This window comes from Pseudoliparis swirei, chromosome 13, assembly GCF_029220125.1.
Source record: "Pseudoliparis swirei isolate HS2019 ecotype Mariana Trench chromosome 13, NWPU_hadal_v1, whole genome shotgun sequence".
Classification (NCBI taxonomy): Eukaryota; Metazoa; Chordata; class Actinopteri; order Perciformes; family Liparidae; genus Pseudoliparis; species Pseudoliparis swirei.
In genome coordinates this window covers 13,921,192-13,948,719 of record NC_079400.1, presented here as the reverse complement: position 1 = coordinate 13,948,719, position 27,528 = coordinate 13,921,192, and the positions used below count along the sequence as shown (strand labels likewise).

The 27,528-nt window shown below is 46.4% G+C and overlaps 1 protein-coding gene across 2 annotated transcripts in view; it reads right to left on the bottom strand.

Annotated features, from left to right (window-relative positions):
* jmjd1cb (jumonji domain containing 1Cb) overlaps positions 1-27,528 on the bottom strand; it is an 89,322-nt gene that overhangs the window by 18,802 nt on the left and 42,992 nt on the right. For both annotated transcript variants that reach the window (XM_056430106.1, XM_056430107.1), the window contains exons 2-5: positions 27,051-27,233; positions 9,740-9,853; positions 534-639; positions 293-417 (exon numbers count right to left, since the gene is read on the bottom strand). In XM_056430106.1, coding sequence (XP_056286081.1) covers positions 293-417; positions 534-639; positions 9,740-9,853; positions 27,051-27,233 — 528 coding nt within the window. The remainder of the gene's footprint in view (positions 1-292; positions 418-533; positions 640-9,739; positions 9,854-27,050; positions 27,234-27,528) is intronic.

Below are 27,528 nucleotides of genomic sequence, written 5' to 3'. Positions count from 1 at the left end.
CTCAAAAGGTAAGAAAAATGACTTAACTATGAGCGAGTAATGTCGGGTAATGTCACTGGCACTTGGAAGGAACAGCTGGGAGGAAACTACCCCAATAGTACACTGACTAATGAACTTACTGAACTAAAACCAAATGACTGATCTGTGACGAAAGAACTAAAAACATTGGGTGCTAAAATGAACACGTCATTCCCCTTTGTGCCTGATCCTACTTGATGCTACGCTCACATGTAAACTACACATATGCATTGTAAAGAACATTGTGTGTGTGTGTGTGTGTGTGTGTGCGTACCTGGTCATTCATAACGACCATGTTTCGACTGAAGAGGTCGTGGTGTGTAATTATTCCAGTGAACCACTGGGTGGCCGAGTCTTGTCTGTACACACGCACGCGGTAGCCATTCAGTGAATAGGGACCTGGAGGAGACAGGAAGCATGGCGGGGTTATGGTGTGATGGGTGGAGGCTCCTCACACGGGAAGCTGCTCTGGTGGTCTACAGAGGACAGACGTGGGAAGATGGAGAGGAGCTTACCTTGCATAAAAATCTCCTGCACCTTCTGGTCTTTGAGCCAGCCCCTCACTTCTTCATGCAGCTGGTGGTTGTCTCTCAACACGGGGCTCTGACTGTCCACCTCATCCTGGAGGACACACACACACACAACATCAACGGATCAGTCACACACACGTCAGACACACACGTCCACACTCGAAGGACAAGGCGCCCTCACACTGTTTCTCCTCTTTCAGGAGGAGACGGTGTGCATTGTGAGACTGTTGTTGTCATTTATTGAGGGAACTTTCACTACATTCACCCGTCTGTAGGTCACTGAGAGCAGTGGGAGGGGCTTCAGGGCCTGTGGTGGTAATGAGGGTGAGACAAGCATGACTAATTCACTTCCCCCACCCAGATGTACTCTGTCAACACGAGAATCAAACCTCCGACGTCGGCCTAAAGCTCACTGCAGTTTGGCTGAACTAAAACAAAAAAGGGAAATAGTCAAAATATTTGAAGAATGACCAAATGTCATCAAACACATCAAGATGTATTTTGTTGTTTAAACTAGTGGAGCTAAAATAACACACACACTCACACACACTCATTATGATGTGTTATTCTAAGCCTGCCTCGATGATGTCATCACAGACAGGAGGAGGAGCCTGCTGCAACAGCGTGAGGGGAGAGCCGGCTCTGTTGTGTGTCGAGCGATCCACAGTGGAACGTGCACAAAGAATTCCAGTGACACACACTCACACACTCACGCACACACACACACACACACAAACAAACACACCAGCAAAGAGGGGAACTATGAGCCTTAAAGAAGACGGTTTCACACACAGAGGGAGAACGGTGAGAGAGAGAGAGAGAGAGAGAGAGAGAGAGCGAGAGAGAGAGAAAAATTCTGAAGGAATCCGGAGAAAAGACTATTTGGTTGTTTGCTGAAAATTCTTCCCGACTCAAACACACAAAGCCGAGCACACAACGCTGACAGATGGCAGATGAGGAAGAAGAAACCAAACCACAGACACCACACTCCTCTGTGTGTATGTGTGTGTGTGTGTGCGTGCATGTGTGTGTGTGTGTTTTTGCAATTGAATTGAGGTTATTTTGAAGAGTCTTCAAGGTGATGCATCACAAGTGAGTGGAGGATGAATGAAATGCAAAGCCACCAGTGCGTGTCGTGACGCCTGAAGACCTGTGAACTAAGTCTCTCTCTCTCTCAGCTCTAAATCAAACAGTAGAAGTAGCTCAGAGGAATTTGGGTCTCCAGAGGTCATCAGAAACCTCCCTCACATGTCCTACTACACACACACACCTCTCTGCAGCGCGCGGCGCTCCGCCTCAGGAAACAACACACACGTCTGAGCCCGGAGCCTCTCACCGTTGGCCTGTTTGGACACGATGTACACACAGAGACTGTGTTACCAAGGCAACATGGTCACCATGACGGCCGATGGGTCTGTTTCCATCAGACTGGAGAGAAATGGAGTATGAGCGCACAATGAAGTACAGGAAATAACAAAGACGTTGACTCCCAAAAAATGTGTTCCACGCTCGTCCTCAGGTGACACATTGGTGACGGAGGAAATAAACCGTCTGTGCAATAGACATAAAACGTCTGCTATGACTACTGAAATGAATTCTTTACCCTTAAAATGGACATTTGTATACTAATTACTCTTTTTATGATGTGCAGTTCACCGTGGAAGCACATTTCCTTCAGGAATAGTTTTTAAGGGTGAAGCGTTCCTGTAAACATTAGAATAACCAACATCCAGGTCGTAAAACATAAATACTGTAGCAGCAGCTTCCGTCTCACTCTGCAGCAGAGGAACATCAACCGACACCACGGTTACAACCACTGACTCTAAAAGCTTCAGCTTCAACTCCTTCATCCAACACGACGGACCTCCAGTCCAGAGGTGACGTATGAATGTTCTGAGGAGCTGAGCAGAGGACACAGCCTCACACGGGATTCCTCGTGCGCTTCATGATCTACGAACTAAACCGTCATCATGGATAGCCGCGTTTATCGTCGACTGCCTTCGACCTGCGTCTGTGACTCCATTTGTTCCCACGTGCTGTGAACGCACCACGGGGCTGAGGCGAGCGCGCCGCAGTGCAGCGGGTAATTATCAACACGACAACAAATGTGACACGCGATCACATGTATCGGGAGACAAAGGCAGATGGGCCGCGAAACACTTCCGACGCCCGGCCCTTTTGGGGACAGAAGGCCCCGTTGCCGTGGAGACGCCGCTTCAATCCCTGAGTGCCATCCGTGCACCGTCGCTGGCGTCTATTGGGAGTTCATTTTAGAAGAGGTTGTTGTCCAGATTTCTACAAAACCAGCCACTTGTTGATTATGAATGTCAACACTGTGAACACTGTTTAAGTTGATATATAGAAAGCCATTGTAACTGAATCCATATCCTCTATCTGCGTCTATCAACGTATATGTGCAAGTATGTACATGAGCGAGAACAGATGTACTTATATCTGGAGAACACATTTCAGCAGAGCGCTTCATTGGTCCGTTCAGAAGAGTTCTACGTTGCTAATCCACTGACAGCCGATGTTGTTTCACCCGGCCCAATAAACTGTCCCCCGCTAAGAGGAGAGGCCTGTTGTTTCACATTATTTGTTGTCTTTCTGTCGTGTTGATTGTTGTTTGTTTGTCATGTCCAAATGTTGCACCTTCCACCAAAAAAAATTCCTCGTTTGTGTAAACATTCCTGGCAATAAAACTGTTTCTGATTCTGATTCTGATTCTGATTTGGTCGTGAGCAGGCCGGCGGTCGCATGTAAGGCAATCCCTCTATATCGAGCAGCCGTGTGAGCTGACACCACAGGTGTCTGTGTGTGTCTGTGTGTGAGCATGCAATATGTTGTCTAAGTAACGTGACACCGGGATGAAGTGTGTGACAGCAGGGAGGAGAGAGAGACGGTAGTTGTGGTCTGTATTCATTCTAGATATTTACTTTTTCTACGTACAGACAGAGAGAGAGAGAGAGAGAGAGAGAGAGAGAGAGAGAGCACGATACTTTGGAAAACACACTCTCTGTGTGTGTGTATGCGTGTCGTTTAGTCACACTGTTACAGTTTTATTCTCCATCTCATGCCCCTCAGCCTAAACACACACCATAACTTTCTAGCAACACACACACACACGGAAGGACAGACTTGAGCAGCAGGCTGGGTTGGCCCACTAAACAGTGACTTCATTGTACAGTTTATGCCAAACAGATTGCAGCCCCCGCCCCCCCCTTCCTGTCCAACTTGAAAAAGAGAGATGGGAGTGGTCACTGCTGCACCTCTCTGAGGGAATGTGTGTGTGTGTGTGTGTGTGTGTGTGTGTGTGTGTGTGTGTGTGTGTGTGTGTGTGTGTGTGTGTGTGTGTGTGTGTGTGTGTGTGTGTGTGTGTGTGTGTGTGTGTGTGTGTGTGTGTGTGTGTGTGTGTGGGGAGTCTGAAGTTAGCAGTGCCAGAAGAGTGAGGCTCCCACTTTCCTTCTCTTCAGATGGCTGCAGTTACTGTTGATATGAGAGAGTGTAGGAGAGTGTGTGTGTGTTCTGGTTGTGAGGCAACAAGTAGTGATAGGGGAGTGTGTGTGAGTGTGTGTGTTATTTTAGCTCCACTAGTTTAAACAACAAAATACATCTTGAGTAAATGGAATCAGCTTGTAAATCAATAAGAAGTGCACTTGGAGTTGACGAGGACTATCGGTTACAGCGCCAGTTGCCGTTTTTAAAAACAGTCGCGTGAGACACGACGAGAGCTTTCAGCTGCTAGTTTCTCTTCATCTTCGCCCACGTTATCTGGTCTCTTGTGGGTGAAGAGGTGTCATGGCAGCTGGGCAGGACTGCCGAGTGTCACGTCTCGAAGGTGTTAACAGAGACGACTTCTCTTCGGGCTCTGCTTTTAGGGGCTGCGTGCATAGCAACCAGGCGGCAATCTCTGGTCCTGAAGCCAATGAGATTGTGGCTTATACATTCTTTGTAGTGGCCAGAAGGGGAAGAACTCCTCTGGAAATGAATCACATAATAACAAATAATAACAATTGAACCCGCTGTGTAACGGCCGTAACAAGTTACACTGTAAAAACACTGACAACAGTGTGATAACACAGTGAAAATACTGGGAGAACAGAGTGACAACACTGGGAGAAAAGCTTGACAACACTAAGACAACAGTGTGACAACACTGTGACACTCCTGGGACAACAGTGTAATAACACAGTGACAACACAGTGAAGCCACTAAGACAACACGAAAACAACACAGTGACAACACTGTGACAACAATGTGACAACACTGGAACAACACTGGAACAATAATGTGACCACACTGTGACAACACTGGAACAACACTGTGACAACACTGGAACACTGTGACCACACTGTGACAACACTGGAACAACACTGTGACAACACTGGAACACTGTGACAACACTGTGACAACAATGTGACAACACTGGAACAATACTGGAACAACACTGAAACAATACTGGAACAATACTGGAACAACACTGGAACAACACTGTGACAACAGTGGAACAACACTGTGACAACACTGGAACAACATTGTGACAACACTGGAACAATACTGGAACAACACTGTGACCACAATGTGACAACACTGTGACAACAATGTGACAACACTGTGACCACAATGTGACAACACTGTGACAACACTGTGACAACATTGTGACAACACTGTGACCACAATGTGACAACACTGTGACAACACTGTGACAACAATGTGACAACACTGTGACAACAATGTGACCACACTGTGACAACACTGGAACAAAACTGAAACAATACAGGAACAATACTGGAACAACACTGGAACAACACTGTGACCACAATGTGACAACACTGTGACAACACTGGAACAACACTGTGACAACACTGTGACCACACTGTGACCACAATGTGACAACACTGGAACAACACTGTGACAACAATGTGACCACACTGTGACAACATTGTGACAACACTGTGACAACAATGTGACCACACTGTGACAACATTGTGACAACACTGTGACAACACTGGAACAACACTGTGACAACAATGTGACCACACTGTGACAACATTGTGACAACACTGTGACAACAATGTGACAACACTGGAACACTGTGACAACACTGTGACAACAATGTGACAACACTGGGACAACACTGTGACAACACTGTGACAACACTGGGACAACACTGGAACAACACTGTGACAACACTGTGACAACAATGTGACAACACTGTGACCACAATGTGACAACACTGTGACAACATTGTGACAACACTGTGACAACAATGTGACAACACTGTGACAACATTGTGACAACAATGTGACAACACTGTGACAACAATGTGACCACACTGTGACAACACTGGAACAAAACTGAAACAATACTGGAACAATACTGGAACAACACTGGAACAACACTGTGACCACAATGTGACAACACTGGAACAACATTGTGACAACACTGGAACAATACTGGAACAACACTGTGACCACACTGTGACAACAATGTGACCACACTGTGACAACATTGTGACAACACTGGAACAACAATGTGACAACACTGTGACAACAATGTGACCACACTGTGACAACACTGTGACAACACTGTGACAACACTGTGACAACACTGTGACAACACTGTGACCACACTGTGACAACACTGTGACAACACTGTGACCACAATGTGACAACACTGTGACAACACTGTGACCACAATGTGACAACACTGGGACAACACTGTGACAACACTGTGACAACAATGTGACAACACTGTGACAACAATGTGACAACACTGGAACAACACTGTGACAACACTGTGACAACAATGTGACAACACTGTGACAACACTGTGACAACACTGTGACAACAATGTGACAACACTGTGACAACACTGGAACAATACTGGAACAACACTGGAACAACACTGTGACAACACCGTGACAACATTGTGACAACACTGGAACAATACTGGAACAACACTGTGACCACAATGTGACCACAATGTGACAACAGTGGAACAACACTGTGACAACACTGTGACGACATTGTGACAACACTGTGACAACACCGTGACAACATTGTGACAACACTGTGACAACACTGAAACAACACTGAAACAATACTGGGACAACACTGTGACAACACTGTGACAACACTGAAACAACACTGAAACAATACTGGAACAACAATGTGACAACACTGGAACAACACTGTGACCACAATGTGACAACAATGTGACAAAACTGTGACAACACTGGAACAATACTGGAACAACACTGTGACCACAATGTGACAACAATGTGACAACACTGTGACAACATTGTGACAACACTGGAACAACACTGGAACAATACTGGAACAACACTGTGACCACAATGTGACAACACTGGAACAATACTGGAACAACACTGTGACCACAATGTGACAACAATGTGACAACACTGGAACAATACTGGAACAACACTGTGACCACAATGTGACAACAATGTGACAACACTGTGACAACATTGTGACAACACTGGAACAACACTGTGACCACAATGTGACAACACTGTGACAACACTGGAACAACACTGTGACAACACTGTGACAACACTGTGACAACACTGGAACAACACTGTGACAACACTGTGACAACACTGTGACAACACTGTGACAACAATGTGACCACACTGTGACAACACTGTGACAACACTGGAACAATACTGGAACAACACTGGAACAACACTGTGACCACAATGTGACAACAATGTGACAACACTGTGACCACAATGTGACAACAGTGGAACAACATTGTGACAACACTGTGACGACATTGTGACAACACTGGAACAATACTGGAACAACACTGAAACAATACTGGAACAATACTGGAACAACACTGTGACAACACTGGAACAATATTGTGACAACACTGGAACAACATTGTGACAACACTGGAACAATACTGGAACAACACTGTGACCACAATGTGACAACACTATGACAACACTGTGACAACATTGTGACAACACTGGAACAACATTGTGACAACACTGTGACAACACTGGAACAACACTGGAACAATACTGTGACCACAATGTGACAACAATGTGACAACACTGTGACAACACTGTGACAACATTGTGACAACACTGGAACAACATTGTGACAACACTGGAACAATACTGGAACAACACTGTGACCACAATGTGACAACAATGTGACAACACTGTGACAACACTGGAACAATACTGGAACAACACTGTGACCACAATGTGACAACAATGTGACAACAGCGGAACAACACTGGGACAACACAGTGAAAATACTGGGAGAACAGTGTGACAAAACGGTGACAACACTGAAACAATACTGGAACAACACTGTGACAACCTGTCCAATTAGGACAAACACTTAAAAAAGGACCTCTTTCTCTTGTCAAACTGCAGCCATGACTGTGTTCGTCTGTTAGACTCAGCCCAGGTCGTGCCAGACTCCATGTGGAGACAATTAAGTCGACACAGTCAGCATTCTATAGGAAATAGGACAAGACACTGGGGACCATGCGGACCGGGCTCTGAAACAGCGCTGGAACAAAAACACACACAAACACACACACACACACACACATACACATCTTGTGCTTGCTGCAGAGCTTTTAAAGGACTACATTATGACTTTTAAATAGGCGGCTTTGAGAGGACTCATGTTCTCAAATGAACATGCTCGACTCTACATATGTGACATTTAAAATGCGTACTTCCTTCACAGAACTAACAGCCCAATGTTTTGACTTTTCCAGAGCAGGAGAAGTAACATACTGTCAGGTTCTTCATTGTAGCACACGTAAAAAGTGAAAGTAATTAAATGGGAAAGTGCAATAGAAATATTTTGTCCCTAAAATCAATGAATAATGAGTAATTATTCAACTCATTATGGTGATAATCTTGCAGCTCTACTCTATATCTATATTTATATCTAATAAACAAGAGATAATAAAAGACACTGGTGTCGTTTACGTACACGCACGCAGCACATCTCCAAAAGCAATGCCAGCAATAGATCTGTGATCTCTTGTCTCGAACACGGTCCTCGAACACATCATTATGCAGAGAGTCTTTATGTTGAAGGACATTTGAGCGGATCCATAAAAATCCCCCACGCGGCGAGCCGACCGGACTTTTAATTAGTGGCAAACAAAAGTGGAAAAACAGAAAAAGAGCGTGTCTCTTGGTATTTGTCTTAAGCAGAGCACCCTGGTGACTGACGGGCAGAGTGCAGAACACAGCCTTCCCATCTGGGTTGACACCGAGTGGAACATGGTGTTCCAGCCAGCACAATGCAACACACACACACACACAAACACACACACACACACACATACAAACACACACACACACTCACACTCACACAGCCGCAGAACAGAGGCAAACCTCCCTGTGATTTACAGTATCTGTGTCCATGTGTCAAGCAGGACTCACGTGTGTCAGGCTTTATGTTCACGCTGAAGCCCAGCGGTGTCCGATCCACACGGAACTCGGCGCCCGGAAACCGACGTGCGAATGACTCATTGCTTCATTAGCAAATGGGATGTAGTAACAGCGCGTTCAGAGCCAACTGTGAGCGCTCATTCCCTGGGTGACAGCAGGTCGCTCTGCTGCCTGACATTGAAGCCAGGGCTATCAGTCCCCAGTATTGACCCTGCGTCCACCTGCTCTGTGAACCTGATGTGTCGGCGGGAGGAGAGACTGCAAGTCATTTGGCCTCTAGTTTATGTCATTCTAATTATTGTGTTTTTTTCTTTTTTCTTCTCATAATATATTTCACTTTTAGCATTTGGAAATATTTTCATTGTCTGCCCGTTTGAAAGCCAATACGTGTATACTGTGTGCGTACTGCAAGTTTCACCTGGTTAAATAAAGGTTTAATAATAATATACATTTTGGAAAAGTACGTCAGTTAGTAAGTAAAAGTGTCGGGTCATTAAGCCTCATTTTGCAGGAGTTTGAAGTATTTTAAGAACATGTTTTGTAACTGTATGGATTCTTAAAATGCTGATTTTTAATTATTAGTTTACGTGCAAATAGGTGAAAGTAGTGAGATTTGATGCTGTGTTCTTTAATCTATGTAAACAATGTCAATGTATTGAAGGGTAACCCCTATACCATGATGCGTCTCGTATCTCCGGGCTCGACCATGTGGTGCGTTCAGGGGCGTGATCCTTACCTGGTACGGTTGGAAGGCCGAGTGGTCAGACAGGAAGTCCAGCTGTCGGTCCAACAAGAATTCCACGGCTGTAACCGAGGACAGCAGGCTCTTCCCCACCACTGGCTTAAACGCCTGCACACACAAAACAACAGCGGCACGGTCAACAACAGCATGGAAACAAGGAGGTTAACGCCATGACATCACAATAACAAACAGAGCATGTGCCATTTATTCTCTGTGACAAAACACTATTCTAAATACATTAAGTTGATGATCGACTGAGCTTTGAAGTACTTTGTCGCGCACAAATGGCATGAAATGCTTCTCTTTGTGTTCATAATCCACCGAGCTGACAAAACAAGTAATTTAAAGGCCGCGGTCCCTTCAGGAATTTGGACATTTTTTCCGACCCCACAGTGAAACAAGGAAGCTCCTCTTGAGATACGGTTCCCCGATGAGGATGGAGGAAAACAGAATTGCCGGCTTCTGCACCGCTGTAAGAAGCCAACGTGGGAGCGCGGAGGCGGAGGAAGCCGAGGAGGGAAGAGGGAGAGATGAATGACAGTGAAGGAGAAACGGAGGAGATTAGAGGGAGGAGATGATGAAACGAGGCAGAGAGGGAGAGAGAGAGAGGAGAAAGAGACGGAGCTGTGAATACATTAATAAGGAGAGGAAGGCTGACAGTTCAAAGGCTGAGCGCTCTACTTTGAGGCTGCCACTTTTCTCTCGCACACACACACACACACACAAACACACACGCGCTCTGATGATGTCTGTCAGCCTGCGGCCGCCTGAGCTCAGCTGTTGCCGCTCACTCCTTTTCATGTCCATCTTTACAAATGAATGTTGTGCAGTCAGACTATTGGAGAGAGAGAGTTGTCTTCATCACTTCTCTATTTCAGTGCCCCATATCAGTCGAGTGCGGCTGGTGTGTGCGTGTGTGTGTGTATGTATGTGTGTGTGTCTAGCGGGGGCTGCTGTGATTTATGGTTACATAACAAAGTCAGTCTGATAGAGAGATGAGAGATTAGAGGTGAGAAACATGACCACTGTGTCCCCCTTCCAAACACACACACACACACAATATCATGTTTTGCTTGCAAATGTGCTCCTGCTGTGTGTGTGTGTGTGTGTGTGTGTGTGTGTGTGTGTTGCTCTATTTCTGTCTGTCTTTTCATATCACATTTCCAGCCTCTAACAGCAGAATGGAGGCCACACCACGAGACGTCGTTATGGAAATGATTTGTTTTCTGTTTATTTATTCGTCCCTCTTCTGGCAGCGGAAGGAGTCGTGACCAGGTCCCGTTCTGCCGGAGGGCCCTGAAGGCCTCGCGTAAAAACAAAGACAAACCATCGTCACCGTGATCCGAACACACGAGGCCCAAACAGCAACAGCTGGATTCATGACAGGAAGCCCCGCCCCCTTAATGACTTCCATGAAGCCAGTCTATCGATGCAGCAATGGAGTCAAAGAAAAGGTTAACTGATTGCCGCCATGATTCAATTCAATTCAATTCAGTTTATTTGTATAGCCCAATTTCACAAATTACACAAATGTCTTGTTTGTTCTTTACAATCTGTACACACCACAACATCCCCTGAAAAAACCTCACATCGGACCAGGAAAAACTCCCAAATAACCCTTCAGGGGGAAAAAAAGGGAATCGTAAGATCCTGTCCGTTTGATCATCTTCCTGCTCTTTCTTAAAGCAAAGCTACCGGTGGTTGGATGATGTAGTTTACATGTGCAAAGGGTAGAGGCAGCACACATGCGTGATGCGACCGTGACATGGTTTACGGTATATTAATACAGAACACGGGAAGCTGGCTCGTTACCTTGACAACCGCTGCAGAGTGTGTGTGTGTGTGTTGTGAAAAGGCAGCAGAAGAGGTGCTCCGGTTGTCCAATCAGATGCTGATCCCAAGAGATTCAGGTCTGAGGTTGAGTGAGAGCCTCTTACGGCTTTTGACTAAACATTTCATACAAAAATGGTTTCCGTCCTAATTTTTTATGATGAAACTCATAAGATGAGAACCTCGAGTTTATCGTTCGCTCTCCATCAGAGAAGACGCCTGCAAGACGTGGGTGAACCTTCTGGAGAGGGATAGTACGTGGAATTTGAGTTGGTCAAAGACATTGTAGAAGAGTACGATTTAAAAACCCTGGAGTTGTTTTTTTTCCTCCCTTGGGAACACATTGGTTTAGTGTACATGGTTTAATTTACAACGACTCATTTTTCTACCAAATTAAGACCAGACTAGTACAAAAAAAACAGCCTTCTTCTGACTTTGAGAGTTTAATAGATACTACAAATAATAGCACATGATGTCAGTGAAGCTGCTCCGGGTTCATCTGGCCCACTGGGACATGTCGGGAGAGATGGAAGACATTTCCTCTCTAGACTCAAACACAGAGCGCTGTGGCCATCTGTGGATCGCTGCTCTCATTCCCCAATACACACACACACACACACGGATCCAACTCGACCGCAATTGGGTCACATCTGCCAGTGTGCCGGGAAAAAAAGCGTTCTGTCACGCCGTATTTCCAGAAGGGTGCTACCAGAGCGGAGAAGACACACACACACACACACACCGGTGGATGTAGAGACACTGTGACGACGCAGTTTTACACACACACAGACACACACACACACGATGAGGCAGGAATAATGTGTCAAGAGGACAGACATGAGGACAGTGAACGCATGTCCTCGGCTGTTGCTCGTTTAATAATTGATCAGGAAAGAGTGCAGCAGAATGTAAAAGAGATGAAGAGCCGACGATGGAGCTCACGCATCGCTAAGTGACCGAGAGAGGCTACTCCACACACACACACACACACTGAAGCTTCCACGGGGGCCATCATCTGAAGGTCAGATGGAGTCTGTCCAACACTGGATGAACATTTCTTCACAGCACTTTAGAGGAGGTCCGATAGGGAGACCGGAGATAGTGGATCTGTCCTGCTTGGTGTCATCTGACATGTAATCTACCATCCGGGTGTACCGGGTGCTCATCCCGGGGCCCAGGATGTTCCTCTTCTAATGACATTCAGGAAGGTTATGGGATGTACTGGTGCAGGTAAACCACCCACCTGGGTCTAGAGGTCAGTGGTTGGTTTAGAGCGGAGGTCTAGAGTGGATCAAACGGCTGATGCCTCCTGGGAGCTCATAGTGTGATGTTTGTGTATGGGAGAGGTAACGCTCGGTGTACGATTCTCTGTTCTCGGGGAGCCTGGCGCTCGGGATGTCATCACATGCTCACAGGGGTTTTCAGCTCAAGGGCCCTCGTTACCCACAACGGGATTGACCAGAGCGATCGGTAGGGTTGGGGACTGAAATCCGGTCGGCAGGACATGGTTTTAACAATGAAGACATCGAAGAGGAACAACACCTTGAAATGGATGGATACCTCATTTATTACTTTGGGAAACCATACAAAGGTGTTGAGTCCTGGTACCTGGCCCGAATGGTTCATTGATCAGTGTGGTCTGAAAACCAGGGACCGGTCCATGCCATCATGCTGAGGACATGCAGCTGGACGGCGACGACCAGGAAGAACAGTTGAACCTGCGGTAGCCAGAAGGACAGAGGCCTCAGCAGCAGATTTACAGGTAGTGACCATCTATTAGCTTCTGTGGCCTGGTGTTTCATATCCATTCATTTAGCTTATTACCACACGAGAACTACACCCTCGCTACGTCTGCACCACTAGCCCCGTTGGCTGGAGCCCCGTTAGCTGGAGCACCGTTAGCTGGAGCCCCGTTAGCTGGAGCCCCGTTAGCTGGAGCCCCGTTAGCTGGAGTCCCGTTAGCTGGAGCCCCGTTAGCTGGAGCCCCGTTAGCTGGAGTACCGTTAGCTGGAGCCCCGTTAGCTGGAGCCCCGTTAGCTGGAACCCCGTTAGCTGGAGCCCCGTTAGCTGGAGCCCTGTTAGCTGGAGTACCGTTAGCTGGAGCCCCGTTAGCTGGAACCCCGTTAGCTGGAGCCCCGTTAGCTGGAGCCCCGTTAGCTGGAGCCCCTTTAGCTGGAGCCCCGTTAGCTGGAACCCCGTTAGCTGGAGCCCCGTTAGCTGGAGCCCCGTTAGCCTCTATCATCTCTGAGTGGAGGCAACAGACACTGAGCACCTTTAAAGAGACCCAGTGTACAACAATGGAACCACAGGATGTTTCTACTCATTTCTGTCAGTTCACTAACCCACTAAGCATGTTACTGATCATGTGAAGTCCCCCTCCCCCCTCTATGGTTTGGCCTTTAAATGGTTTTGTGATATATTGTTTGAAACCGGTGCCACTTGGGTTGAGAATCTTGAGACGAGGGTCACGCTGTGAGGATTTCCCCCAGGAATCTAAATGAAACAGTGAGGGATGAATATAAATGTTTCCATCAAACAGGTGGCGTGAGTGATTTTCCCTGTGCGCCGCTCCTGCAGCTGGCAGCGCCGCAGTCACACCTACATCAGACTTTCATGGTGACCTTCATCCCAGAGAACAATGCTGCTTGAAAGTTAAGGTCGAGGTGTGTTCAGCAGAAGCAGACGGCAGCAAACAGCCACGCAGAAGACGGCCCATCTGTTCCAGACCGGCACGTCTATAAAGAGTTGAATTATTTAATGTGTGTGTGTGGGGGGGGGGGGGGGGGACAACAACATTGCAGACTCATGACAACTGGCAAACACAGAGTGCATCTACAAAGAGGAAGTGAGGCTACAACCTGAGAGTGAGAAAGAGGAATCTAAAAGACACACACACACAAGCACACACACACATCATTTGTTCTGTCAGTCACAGTAGCCCCGCCCCTAAAGCGTCCCCTGCTTTATGGTCTGTGTGACTCTAAATGACCATCATGGACGAAATGATGACATAATGCTGTATAGAAGACGACTTGAAACTAAAGACTGAGACATAAACTCATGATTACAATGTTTACTGAGGGAATACATCAAGAGAGAAGTAGAGTCACCATATAGACTTCTATACAACCAGAGGAGTCGCCCCCTGGTGGCCAGGAGAGAGAATGCAGCTTTACGGCACTGATTCATCGGCTTCTCTCCCTGACATAAATCAGTCTTCATGAACTCCCATTGTATGAAGAACTATCAGGATGATAAAATAATTCTGTCATCTTGTCAGGAATCTGCCTTGAGGTGCGTTCAAGCGCTCATTAGAAATGACCAACGGGGTACATCAGTGATTTAGTGTGGCACTTCGATAAAGTTGAGGAATTTGCACGAGACAGATGCAAAATTGAGAAAACGACGAATCAGTTAAGGCTCCAGAAACACTGGGGCCTCCACTTTGAAACCCGAAGGTCCTACAGAGACAGACGGTGGGACTGTGGTTTCAAAAAGCTGATCCATGACTCAAGTCAGGGGCCGGAGGTTGCAGCGTAAAGCTCTGTCGGTAACCGAGCTGTGAATAGCCCACCGCCTGGTGCTGCTGTCCTCTGTGACGGAGCGGCCTCCCACTCAACCGACCCGTCCGTAGAACTGGAACCAGCATCCGTTAGCCGTTCACCTCACTGACTGTAGATGTTCATGCGCCTCAAATCTCAGAGTGAAAAGCCTCGGCTATAACTATGGTTTCCTGTTTGACAACGTGACTCTTTCCCCTCGAAGTAGGGGCGTGGCCGAGGTCTGATCGGTCCCTCGTGTTGAAGGCGTCTTCCCAGGCCGGTGACCACTTCTCTCGGTCAGGTAGATTTAGTGCGGCGTCCTCTTTGAGGCTGAACGCAGGGCCGAGTTACACAACAGAGAGAGAGCGCTGCACAGGTGCACACGCGGTCCATTCTGCCCACGGCTTCTCACAAGCTGATGAAATCGCGACGGAAAAAGCCAAGAGGGGCACACTGTTAATCAGAAACTACAACGACCTCGCCGTGAACCCCGTTTCGTGCCTCAGCGAACACACCGTGTACCGGGACAAATGAAATGATTGACCACCTTCCACTCTGACAGAACACCAGCAGAAGAGGATGGCGGTGCCAGAAAGATGAGGTCGCCCAGGGTAATGGATAAGTCACAGAACAGAACCAGAAATAGGAAGTGGGAAAAAACAAACGAATGAACTGGAATCCACTCGCACTATTGTACTTTGTGTCTCCTTTAATCTGCAAGACGTTCGTGTGCATCAAGTATAAACACCGTGGTCAGTGTTCTGGATCAGAACGGCGCCATCTGCTCCACCACGACACCACAGATGATCACAAGATAGCATTTGACAAAGCTGTGGTATAGATGACAACGCCAGTGTCAGGTAGTAAAGAGGTATGACGGCAGCAGCATTTTCAGAGACTGTTACAGGCCACACACACACACACACACACACACACGCATCTCGGCTGGAGCATCTTAGGAAGACCATTCAGCCTATTCTAGGAGGCGTCCTCTGCTCGCTGGCCGATTGTTACTTTAGTCTCACGCGTCGAACTCGACTTCCCATGAAAGCAGCGCTGTGAGCGACGGCAGCGGATAGAAAGGATCTGTAACGTTACCTCTCTCCTCCGTCTCCAAGCAACGGCTCTGGAGAAAAACACTTGACGAAACTAGCTTTGGTCCAGCGAGCAAAAAAAAAAAGGGGGGGGGGGGAGAGAGGCAGGAAGGAAGAAAAAGGAAGGATGACGAGGGTAAAAAAAGAGAGAACAAGAGCGATGTGTGGTTCCTTCTGGTGGCAATAAAAAGACAGATGTCCAAGAGGGAGAGAAGGCAGAACAGAGGACGAGCTACACGGCCGACATTTTAACTACTGCTGACGCAAGGAAGGGGAGAAAGGAGAGAGAGGGAGAGAAAGAGGGAGGGAGGGACGGAGGCAGGGCCGGCAGGCGCTCACTTCCTCTCGCTCTCCCTCTGTGTGTGTGCGTGTGTGTGCGTGTGTGTGTGTGTGTATGTGACGCAGCCTCGCTCTCTCTTACTCACCACTCTTTTCTCTCCTTCCGCTCTCTCTCCACAGCAATCTGTCTCACTCCCACCGTCTCACTCCCACTCCTCCCCCTCTGCTCTGTTCAACTGAGCTTTATTGACAGTCATTACCTTCCACACACACACACACATAATAATAATAACTGCATGTCAAGCGAACGTGAGATTAGAGGAACCGCTTTGAAGTAGCTGGCAGATACAGATCCCTTTGTGGTCTGAGAGGATATAAAAGTAAAGCATCAACATTTCTAAATGTTATCCTTATACTTTGTCAAAACAATTCAAATGATTAGGAAGTAAAACATAGTACTGTTATGGATTAGAACAAATCTTGTCACTCGTAGTTTAACTGATGTATTAAAATACATGTAACAGATCATAATTCATCTCTAAAATCCTTGTATGTTGTTGTGAAAGCGTCTCCTTCTAACAACTGGATTTAAGTTTCCAACGAACACTTTATTTTACAAGATTACATGTGAACACATCATGATAACGTTATAATTTTAGTATTTGCCCAATGCTCATTTTCACTGAACGGAGCCTGAACGCACCATAATGTAAGTGGACAAAACCTTCACCCGGTGGCCATTAGCAGTGCAGCTAACGTCACTAACTCTCCTTGTGTCGATTCAAACACTGATTGGTTGTTCACGACATCATCGGAGATCGGCAAGCAGAAAAGCATCAAATCCTGATTGCACACGCTCTCCACATCTAAACATAGAGGCCCAAGAAGAGGAAGGGTGAACCGAGGTGACTGAAGGGAGGCCAGAGACACACGTCCTGTGTTCTGCGGCCTCCGGTTAGTCAGAGCGAGGGCCCGACATGCTCCTATGAGGGGGAACTCATGGCATACTGATGGCCCTCGCTGCCATCAAGGTAAGCTATAATTACACATGCACACACAGATCCACAGGAGGCAGGAGATTACATCTGCCCGGGCGGGGAGACTTTTACTGACCCAATTTCTACCAAAAACTACATCTCAAACTGGTTCACTCTCAGGCCGGCTAGCGGGCCCACGGGCCTGTCCACGCCTGTGGGTGACGAAGACGAGCTCCACTTTGTGCTACCGGTACATTACAATGGGGAAGGAGGTTTAGAGTTACAGCTGGCTTAAGGAGGGAGCTGCATGTGAGGGCTCGCAAACACATGCATACACGCACACACACACACACACACACACACACACACACTCCTCTGTTCTCTTGTCAACAGAAACAGAGCCAGCATAGTAACCAGATAACAAGATGTGTGTGTGTGTGTGTGTGTGTGCTATTTCACTCTACAAATGGGCCTTTGTTGCTAGGTAACGTATCAGAAGTACTGGAGCTGTCAGAGAAGTCAAACAAAGATATTACAGTAATTTATTATTCTCTGTCTGTTGACTAGTGTAATATTGGCGTGTACATTGGTCCCAATGCCGATGCCAGCGGGAGAAATGTTTCCAACACGGCCTAAAATACGGGTTTCAGTGATGCTGAAGTACCCTAAACTTGCATTCTCTCTCCTGACCACCAGGCGGAGACTCCTCTGGTTGTATAGAAGTCTATGCTTCATGTGTTAAAGCTGCATTCTCTCTCCTGACCACCAGGGGCAACTCCTCTGGTTGTATAGAAGTCTATATAATGACTCTACTTCTCTCTTGACGTAAAAGCTCACTAACCTAAGCTAACGCAAACGGAAGGTGCCATTGACTTGCATTATGATGCGTTCAGGCACTGTTCAGGAACTGATGGTAACTGGCCAAGGTAAATGATGTGGTCGGATGTAACATGCAGCTTTTGGAGAGAACACTGAATAAATTCAATTGTTTGACGGAGATATTTTAACGAAGTTAGAAAATAGATATTAGAGAGGGAATTAAAAACCTGTATATAAATAAAGGAACAGTAATAAAGGATTATGAATTGGGCTTCGAGTGTTGGGAAATGTCAATGCCATTGATATCAACTGCTACATTTCTGGTAGCGTGACTGCCCCAGTGTGCAGAGAAGAGCTGAACAACCATGTTGCTGTTAGAGAGGGCCTCTGACAGACATGAATCACTTCAGCTGGAGCTGCTCTGACGAAGAGAGACAAACGATGTGAGCTTATGAATCACAAATCATCGGGTTTGGGGAGGATATTTATAGCGTCTCTCCAGCCGGGGGTACTTGCATCAAATCCTCTCTGCTAGCAACATCTACAGATAAAACCTCTGCAGGAGTTCATTGCTGTAAAGTACAGTGCACACACACAAACACACACACACACACACAGCTTCTCTCTGTCCATCTCTGCCGCTCTGAAACTAGGACAGAGAGCTGTGCCAGATAACGTTGTTGTATAGCAGCGCTCGGGCACTCAGCCAGATCACAGCATGAAATGAAAATGTGTGTGTGTGTGAGTGTGTGAGAATGCGTGTGTGTGCACGTGGGTCAGATACAAGAGTGTCCCATCAGTTTTATTACTGGCTCTGCACCATTTGCTCCAGAGGCGGCAGATGGAGACAACATCACGTGGTTGGTCCGGCGGTCTGTCTCCATTGAAAGCCCCGCCCCCTTTCTAAGATACCGGCTTTCCAGTGGGCGCCACATGCATGTGACAAGAACCAGCATGCAATACAGCCAGTGGTTCTTGTCGGAGTGTTTGAACTACGTAGAAACCAACTTGGTAATCGCTAAAGGAGGAATTATTCTGGTGTCGGCACCGACGACTCCATGTCTGGTATCTTGACAACCTTGGTGGAACCTACTTGTGGTTCCTAGAGTCTTAAAAAGTAGGATGGAGCCAGAGCCTTCAGGTATCAAGCTCCTCCTCTTTTATGAACAGCTCCACCTTCAGTCCTGGAGGCAGACACAGTCACCTCATGTAGACTGAAGACTTTCCTCTTGATGTCTTATAGTTAGAGCTGAATCAGGTTCACCTGGTCCAGACCTAGAGATGCTGCTATAGGCTGATAGGCTGCTGGGGACGTTTAGGATACACTGAGCACCTCTCTCCTCTTCTCTCTCTCCTTATGGATGAATGTTCATCTCCCCATCACACATTATTAACTCTGCTTCCTCTCCGGAGACCTTGTGACTTCACGTCTCATCGGGTCCATTGGACCTGGTGGGTCTGAAGCCTCCTGTCATGGCCCTGCTGATGACTATTGAATATTTTATTGTAAAAGCCAAGATGCGACGATGTAGTTAATCTTCCATAAATGACATTGGTCAAAATTAAATAACCAGATGTCTTTTGTTTATTCAAGGGTTTTTCGGGCGATGTGAACCGGGGATGCGTAGAAAGAACTGCAAATGACGCCGTTTGTTTCTATGACAACAGAATACAGGTTTCCTTTAACCCCGCCTCCCGATCCCTGGTCCAGCCTTGTTCTCATTCACATGCACGGAGGAAAGAGAATAACTTGCAGCTAGTAGTGCCACTTATAATGTTGAGGAACTAAGTTTACAAAGTTGGTGAATAGACTGCAAGTCTATCGGAAATATAGACTGTAACCGTTTCCCACAATGCCACGGTGCAGCGTGGCTGACACTAGATCTCACCTGTCCTCTCGCTCATTCCTGTCATTCACCCCCCCCCCCCTCCCTCCCTCAGGTGTCATCTGGCCATTAGAATTCACTTTGTTTCTGATGGGAGTCTTTAATGAGTTCACACAGTGCTCAGTGTGAGAGAGAGAGATGATGTAATATCTGGATGAGAGATGCAACCGTCAGACACACACCAGAATCAATACTGGTGTGTGTGGGAGGGAGGGAGGAGAAGGAGGGGAGGAGGAGGAGGGGGGAAGAACGATGAAGGTGCCCTCGAGAACCATCTCTCTCCTCTGTCGTGTCAGATCTGATTCATCGGCTCGGCAGATTAATCGAAAAGCGCCGGCCGACGATTAAACAAACACTGAAAGCCGAAAGCGGTCACAGCCTCCCGCGTGCGTTCTGATTGGCTGATCCTACGAGCGTGTGCTAAGAAGTCGCGTAACGCCTCCGTTGTTTCCCGTGCTGTTGCGTAACGCCGGCTGCAGTGATGGAGTCGAGATGGCTCTCTACGGCAGAGGTCCCCAACCTTTTTTGAGCCACGGACCGGTTCCGTGTCAGGAATTATTTTCACGGACCGGCAATATAAATGACGTAATAAATATGACGTCATACAATTATACGAAGGGCATAAAGTGCCAAAACTACAACTCATCATGACGCCGAATTAGTGTGAGCCGTGCTTGTTTACCTGCAACGAGCCGCTGATGGAGACGGCGACACAGACGTGTGTTTGGTCCGCTGCTCCGAACCGAGTTCTGGTCGCTGTCATTAGAACACCGGCAAAGTTGTTGTGTGAAATGTCCCTTAAGGCCACCGTCATTTGCATCTCGAACAAAAAAAATTCTAGCTCGGACGGGCTCGATTCACCGGGTGGGTTTGTTTACAAATGGGTTGCAGGTCTATTCTTTTGCAGTCGGGTCTTTTGTGGTTGGAGTACCGCTCAAACTCTTTTAAAAGCCTCTTCCACCCGGTCAACGTCTGAAACATGTAGAATGTTCTGCTGTTCACTCGCCCACACAGCAGCGACTTTATCGGCCAACTTGAAAACAGTTGTCATTTCCCTGAAGTGACAGAATTCATTGAGCAGGTTGAATATGTTTTAAGATTCTTTGTCACTGAAATGTGCCGCCAGCAGAGGGTTCGGCGCCTGAGACTCGCCTGCAGCGATAAACCCGAACTTTAAGACTCCTGAACGCGGCTCAGACGTACACACGGGTGTATCCGGTCCTTTTTCAAAATAAAATATTTTTCCGACTGATTAAAAAAAAAACTTTATTTATTCACTTTTATTCCGCGGCCCGGTTCCAACCAAGCCACGGACCGGTACCGGGCCGCGGCCCGGGGGTTGGGGACCCCTGCTCTACGGGACAGAGAGCGGGTTACGCCTGAAGACGCCCGTCCTGTGCACGGCACAAACACAACTAGATAAACACAGGCGGCAGTTTAGTGTGTGTGTGTGTGTGTGTGAACAAGCTATATTTGCAAAGAGCTACAAAGCCACGCCTCCCTCGCCCACAGCACACGTATGCAGCAGAGGGGGAAACACGAGTTGATTTTAAATACAGCGCTGCAGATTGACTGCAATTCAAAACGACTGCCGAGTGCCACGTTGGACCTGGATGAACCGAGTTCACAGACGTCCCAGTCGGTGTCCGTTGTTTATGAGCATCTACAAACAGGGCGGAAAACAAACATCAGGGTGGTGCAGCAACACCACCGCCATGCAGCAACACCTCCCTCTGCTCCCGTGAGCTTCACGTCAGTGTGATAGAAAGCACTCCGTCAGGTAGTGGGCCAAACACGCCATAAAGAGGAGAACGCCGTAAGGCTGTAATCCAAGATGGCGACGGCGAAATCGCTCGAGGCTTCATGACGGCACAAACCAATGGGTGACGTCACCATGACGACGTCCTCTTCTAATATTCAGTCTGTGGAAAGGACACTGAACAACGAGTAGGTGCACTATCACAGAGACAATCATGTCTATCGAAAACAAGAGTGTCCCTGTTGGTGGATGGGAGTGTGTGTGTGTGTGTGTGTGTGTGTGTGTGAAGTAACATGGACAAATGATTCTGTCTGAGCCCCGTCAACTCTGTGACCAACGTGTCTTCCTGAAGACGCACTCGAGTGATTTGTCCGTCTGGTTTGAAGATCACACGATGTGACCAGGCTGAACCTGAAGCACAGGAACCTTCAAGAGGAACCAGCCCAAAACACAACTTCTGCTTCTCAGTCTCACAACAAAGTACTTCCACACTTTACATTTACATCACTGCCGCGTGGAGAGAGAGAGAGAGAGAGAGAGAGAGGCAAGCAAATTCAGCATCACCTTATCAGTCCCCTGGCAGACAGGAAACCCACATAAAACCTGTTTCCTCCACACACACACACACACACACACACACACAAACACACACACACATACACGCAGTGAAGTGAATGGGGAGGCATGAATGCTTCCTTTCCTGTGAACAAAAACAATACGATAGAAAAGCGGAGCTGTGACAGTCAGACTGTGTGTGTGTGTGTGTGTGTGTGTGTGTGTGTGTGTGTGTGTGTGTGTGTGTGTGTGTGTTAGTGTGTCTGTTATTGATGCAACTTTAACGATGCTACTGATCTTAACCTGGGTGGGCGGAGCCGGCTTCAGATTGGCTCAACCTACTAAAATCACTGAATATTGTGCGTAGAAAAATAAAAAAATGTCTGGAGCATTCTGCATCTGACTATTTGTTTCATAAACAACTTCACTCTTCATTATTTTATCATTTTGGTGGACACATGCAACTGTGTTGAAAAGGGCCGTCTCCGCTAGCTAACAGAGCCGAGTTTCTCCTACAGGAGAGATGAATGACTGCAGCCCGACGTCGCCGGACGCCAACGCGCACACGCTAAATGATCTCGGTCCAAAGTTACACGCCTGTTATCACATGACCGTTCACGTGCACCGGGCATACAGGCATTCGCGGTGTGAACTGAAAGTAGGCGTGAAACTCTTCAGCTGTTTCTTGTGGTCCATACATGTGGATGATGCGGCTGCTGGGGGATCAGCCGCTCTTCCACATGGGAACCGCGGCAGGACCTCTCCGTTTGTTGTCAGGGAACACACAGCTTCAAAGAATACCGTGTTCCAAACCACAGATACAACCACACATGGCTCAATGTGTTGGTCTGCTGATGAGAAATGAGCGAAGCTCATTGGCTGGTCTGACGGTAACTCTGAGGCCAATCAGAAAGCGTCGACTGGGTGATGGAGGTGAGGCGGGTTGAATGGGAAACGTTACATTACTACTGTTCCTGACCCGACCCCAAAGTCTTCAGACATTTGAGTAATAGAACAGAATCCTCTCTGCGTGGGGATCAGATTAATACTGCCGACTCAGCGTGGCAGAAACACTGATCTACTGTGTTTACTGCCGCTCTACGGCTCCTGTCTGATATGAGCTTCTCAAAAGGAAAACTTAATGACCCTTTGAAGCGACTCGGCGAGCTCAACAATTACACAATTCAAGATTAATGGGCTGAACACACAATAGGAGCCTGACTTTCATGTTGGAAAATGAATCCTTCTGGGTTTAAGGCTTTTGATTAGAAAGATTTTAGTCATAAAAAATAACAATATATATACACGGTGCATCTCTATTTCCATGAGGAGTCGTATTAGAGCACAAACACAGTGGTTCAGAGCAGAGATACACATTCAGCAGCACGTGACACACAGAACCTGAGAAAGCTTTTCAAACGGTACGAAGGCCACCAACGACCAAACAGAGAGACACCTTGTCTGTGTGTGTGTCACATAGTTATGTAACTATGTAATAATTAGACAAGCAATCTGCTGCCACTGTCTGGCTAACCTGTGATTGACTGCGGACGGGTCCGTTTCTAGGTGAATGTGTCATTAATCTACATCTCCTGTCGACGAGAGTTCAAAGTCTGCGCAAGAGTTTCACTAACACACATATATATATATATATATATATATATAAATAATATTTATATATATATTTATATATACAGGACTGTCTCAGAAAATTAGAATATTGTGATGAAGTTCTTTATTTTCTGTAATGCAATAAAAAAAAAAAAAATGTCATGCATTCTGGATTCATTACAAATCAACTGAAATATTGCAAGCCTTTTATTCTGATTTATTGCTGATTATGGCTTACAGCTTAAGAAAACTCAAATATCCTATCTCTAAATATTAGAATATCATGAAAAAGTATACTAGTAGGGTATTAAACAAATCACTTGAATTGTCTAATTAACTCGAAACACCTGCAAGGGTTTCCTGAGCCTTGACAAACACTCAGCTGTTATAAATCTTTTTTTTTACTTGGTCTGAGGAAATATTAAAATTTTATGAAATAGGATTTTAGAGTTTTCTTAAGCTGTAAGCCATAATCAGCAATATTAAAAGAATAAAAGGCTTGCAATATTTCAGTTGATTTGTAATGAATCCAGAATGCATGACATTTTTGTTTTTTTAATTGCATTACAGAAAATAAAGAACTTTATCACAATATTCTAATTTTCTGAGACAGTCCTGTATATATAGCACATAGATGCCTCTTAATGGTCTGCTTCACTCTGAACTCTTCCAATCATATCCTTTCATTGTTATTCATTACAACTGAACACTTCACTGAACATGGTCTTGGCAGAAATCACTGATTCTTCAGCTTTGCGGCTTCATTTCACACTTTGTGTGTGTGTGTGTGTGTGTGTGTGTGTGTGTGCAATACATTTTACTGTTGTTGCTATGACAATAGCAGCAGAAGGGCAGTGATATCACAAATGAGTGTTAAGAAAAAGCCGGACAGATAGAAACAACCAGGAGAAAAACGAGTGTGTGTGTGTGTGTCGGTGTGTGTGTATGTGTGTGTGTGTGTGTGTGCGTGTGTTGAAGTCTTTGTACTCTTATCTCACATGCGTGTGCCAGATGGTGCTGTGCACTCTTCTATTACATAATCAAAATAGTGAATCACATTTCCGTGAGCACACGAGCAGCCAGTCGCGCACGACACATAGAACACACACACACACACACACACACACACCGTCCGAAATTAAATGCTGCCGATGACGTGTGTATGTTCCAGTGTTGTGTGTGTGTGGTGTGATGCAGCGTTTGCACGAGGAACAGAGCGACATGCAGGTGACAAGAAAAACACCACAGGAACCACAGCACCACACCAAAGTGTGTGTGTGTGTGATGCAGAGACTCAGTGATGAAGACACACACGCTCACACATGCAAACACACACATACACATACACACTTGAACAAACACACGTGCTCACACACACACACACACACACACGCACTTGACTTTTTTTGTCGCCACACCACATCCACGTTGTATGAACTACGGTCATTTGATTGTTCTGACCACAAATCTACATACAAATAAACATGTTAAGAACAAGGGTCCTCTCATTTGACACACACGTCGTGTGATCGGGCACCCCCTTCGTCGAGTCTGTTCCTCGAGTCTGTTCCTCGAGTCTGTTACTCGAGTCTGTTACTTGAGTCTGGTCCTCGAGTCTGTTCCTCGAGTCTGTGACTTGAGTCTGTTCCTCGAGTCTGTTCCTCGAGTCTGTTCCTCGAGTCTGTTACTCGAGTCTGTTCCTCGAGTCTGTTACTCGAGTATGTTACTCGAGTATGTTACTCGAGTCTGTTCCTCGAGTCTGTTCCTCGAGTCTGTGACTTGAGTCTGTTCATCGAGTCTGTTACTTGAGTCTGTTCCTCGAGTCTGTTCCTCGAGTCTGTTCCTCGAGTCTGTTACTTGAGTCTGTTCCTTGAGTCTGTTCTTTGAGTCTGTTACTCGAGTCTGTTCCTCGAGTCTGTTCCTCGAGTCTGTTACTCGAGTCTGTTCCTCGAGTCTGTTACTCGAGTCTGTTACTTGAGTCTGTTACTTGAGTCTGTTACTCGAGTCTGTTCCTCGAGTCTGTTCCTCGAGTCTGTTACTCGAGTCTGTTCCTCGAGTCTGTTACTCGAGTCTGTTACTCGAGTCTGTTCCTCGAGTCTGTTACTCGAGTCTGTTACTCGAGTCTGTTCCTCGAGTCTGTTACTTGAGTCTGTTCCTCGAGTCTGTTCCTCGAGTCTGTTACTTGAGTCTGTTCTGCCTCTACCTGGTTGTCATGATCTTCTCTACCATACCTGCCATAAATATCATGATACCCGATACAATACCATAAAAACAATATGATACCATAAATAAGATACTGGTTTATTTATCTATAATAGTTATAGATAAAATATCAAAAGTTTGGGGTCACTTAGAAATGTCTTTATTTTTCAAAGAAAAGCACTGTTTTTTCAATAAAGATAACATTAATCAAATATACTCTATACATTGTTAATGTGGTAAATGACTATTCAAGGTGGAAACGTCTGGTTTCTAATGAAATATCTCCAGAGGTGTATAGAGGCCCATTTCCATCAACTATCACTCCAGTGTTCTAATGGTACATTGTGTTTGCTAATCGCCTTAGAAGACTAATATCTGATTAGAAAACCCTTGTGCAATTATGTTAGCACAGCTGAAAACAGTTATGCTGGTGATATAAGCTATACAACTGGCCTTCCTTTGAGCTTGAAGTTTGAAGAACAAAATTAATACTTCAAATATTAATCATTATTTCTAACCTTGTCAATGTCTTGACTATATTTTATATTCAATTTTCAATTCATTTGATAAATAAAAGTGAGTTTTCATGGAAGACACAAAATTGTCTGGATGACCCCAAACTTTTGAACGGTAGTGTATATCTCAAGCAATAAAGAAGTGTCCATGTCCCAAACACTGCAGAAGGACCCAGCAGCGTGGTCTCCCTCTGTCACCGGGTCCGGCCTATAAATAGAAACACAGAAGGTCTTACCAGGGCGGGCCACTGTATGTGTTTGGCCTTGGTTCCCTGAAGCAGTCCTCCTGCTGCTCCTCCTGCTCCCTCCTTCCTCTTGGCCCAGACCAGCTGGTGCTCCAGCAGAAACAGCTGGAAATCCTCATAGACCTTCACCCACTCCCTCTTCTCCCACTCCTCGTCGTCGAACTCCACGTAGACCTGACACGGCACAGAGAGGAAACCGTCAGCGACAACATCGGGAAAGGTCCAGAGCAATTATGGATTTCGCATTTTAGAAAGAGAAGAAGATGGACAAGGAGTTAGGGATGCACGAAGAATCCAAATATTTATCAAAATCACAACACAGCGCGCTGCAATGCTCAAATCACAGGAGACGCAACATTTGTTATGAAGAGGGGAAAAGTGTCAAAACAAACGGTGCTTTAAATGAAACCGTGTGGTGCTGCAGAGACCAACACGTCATATTCCACAGACGAAAGAAAACAACTATCAC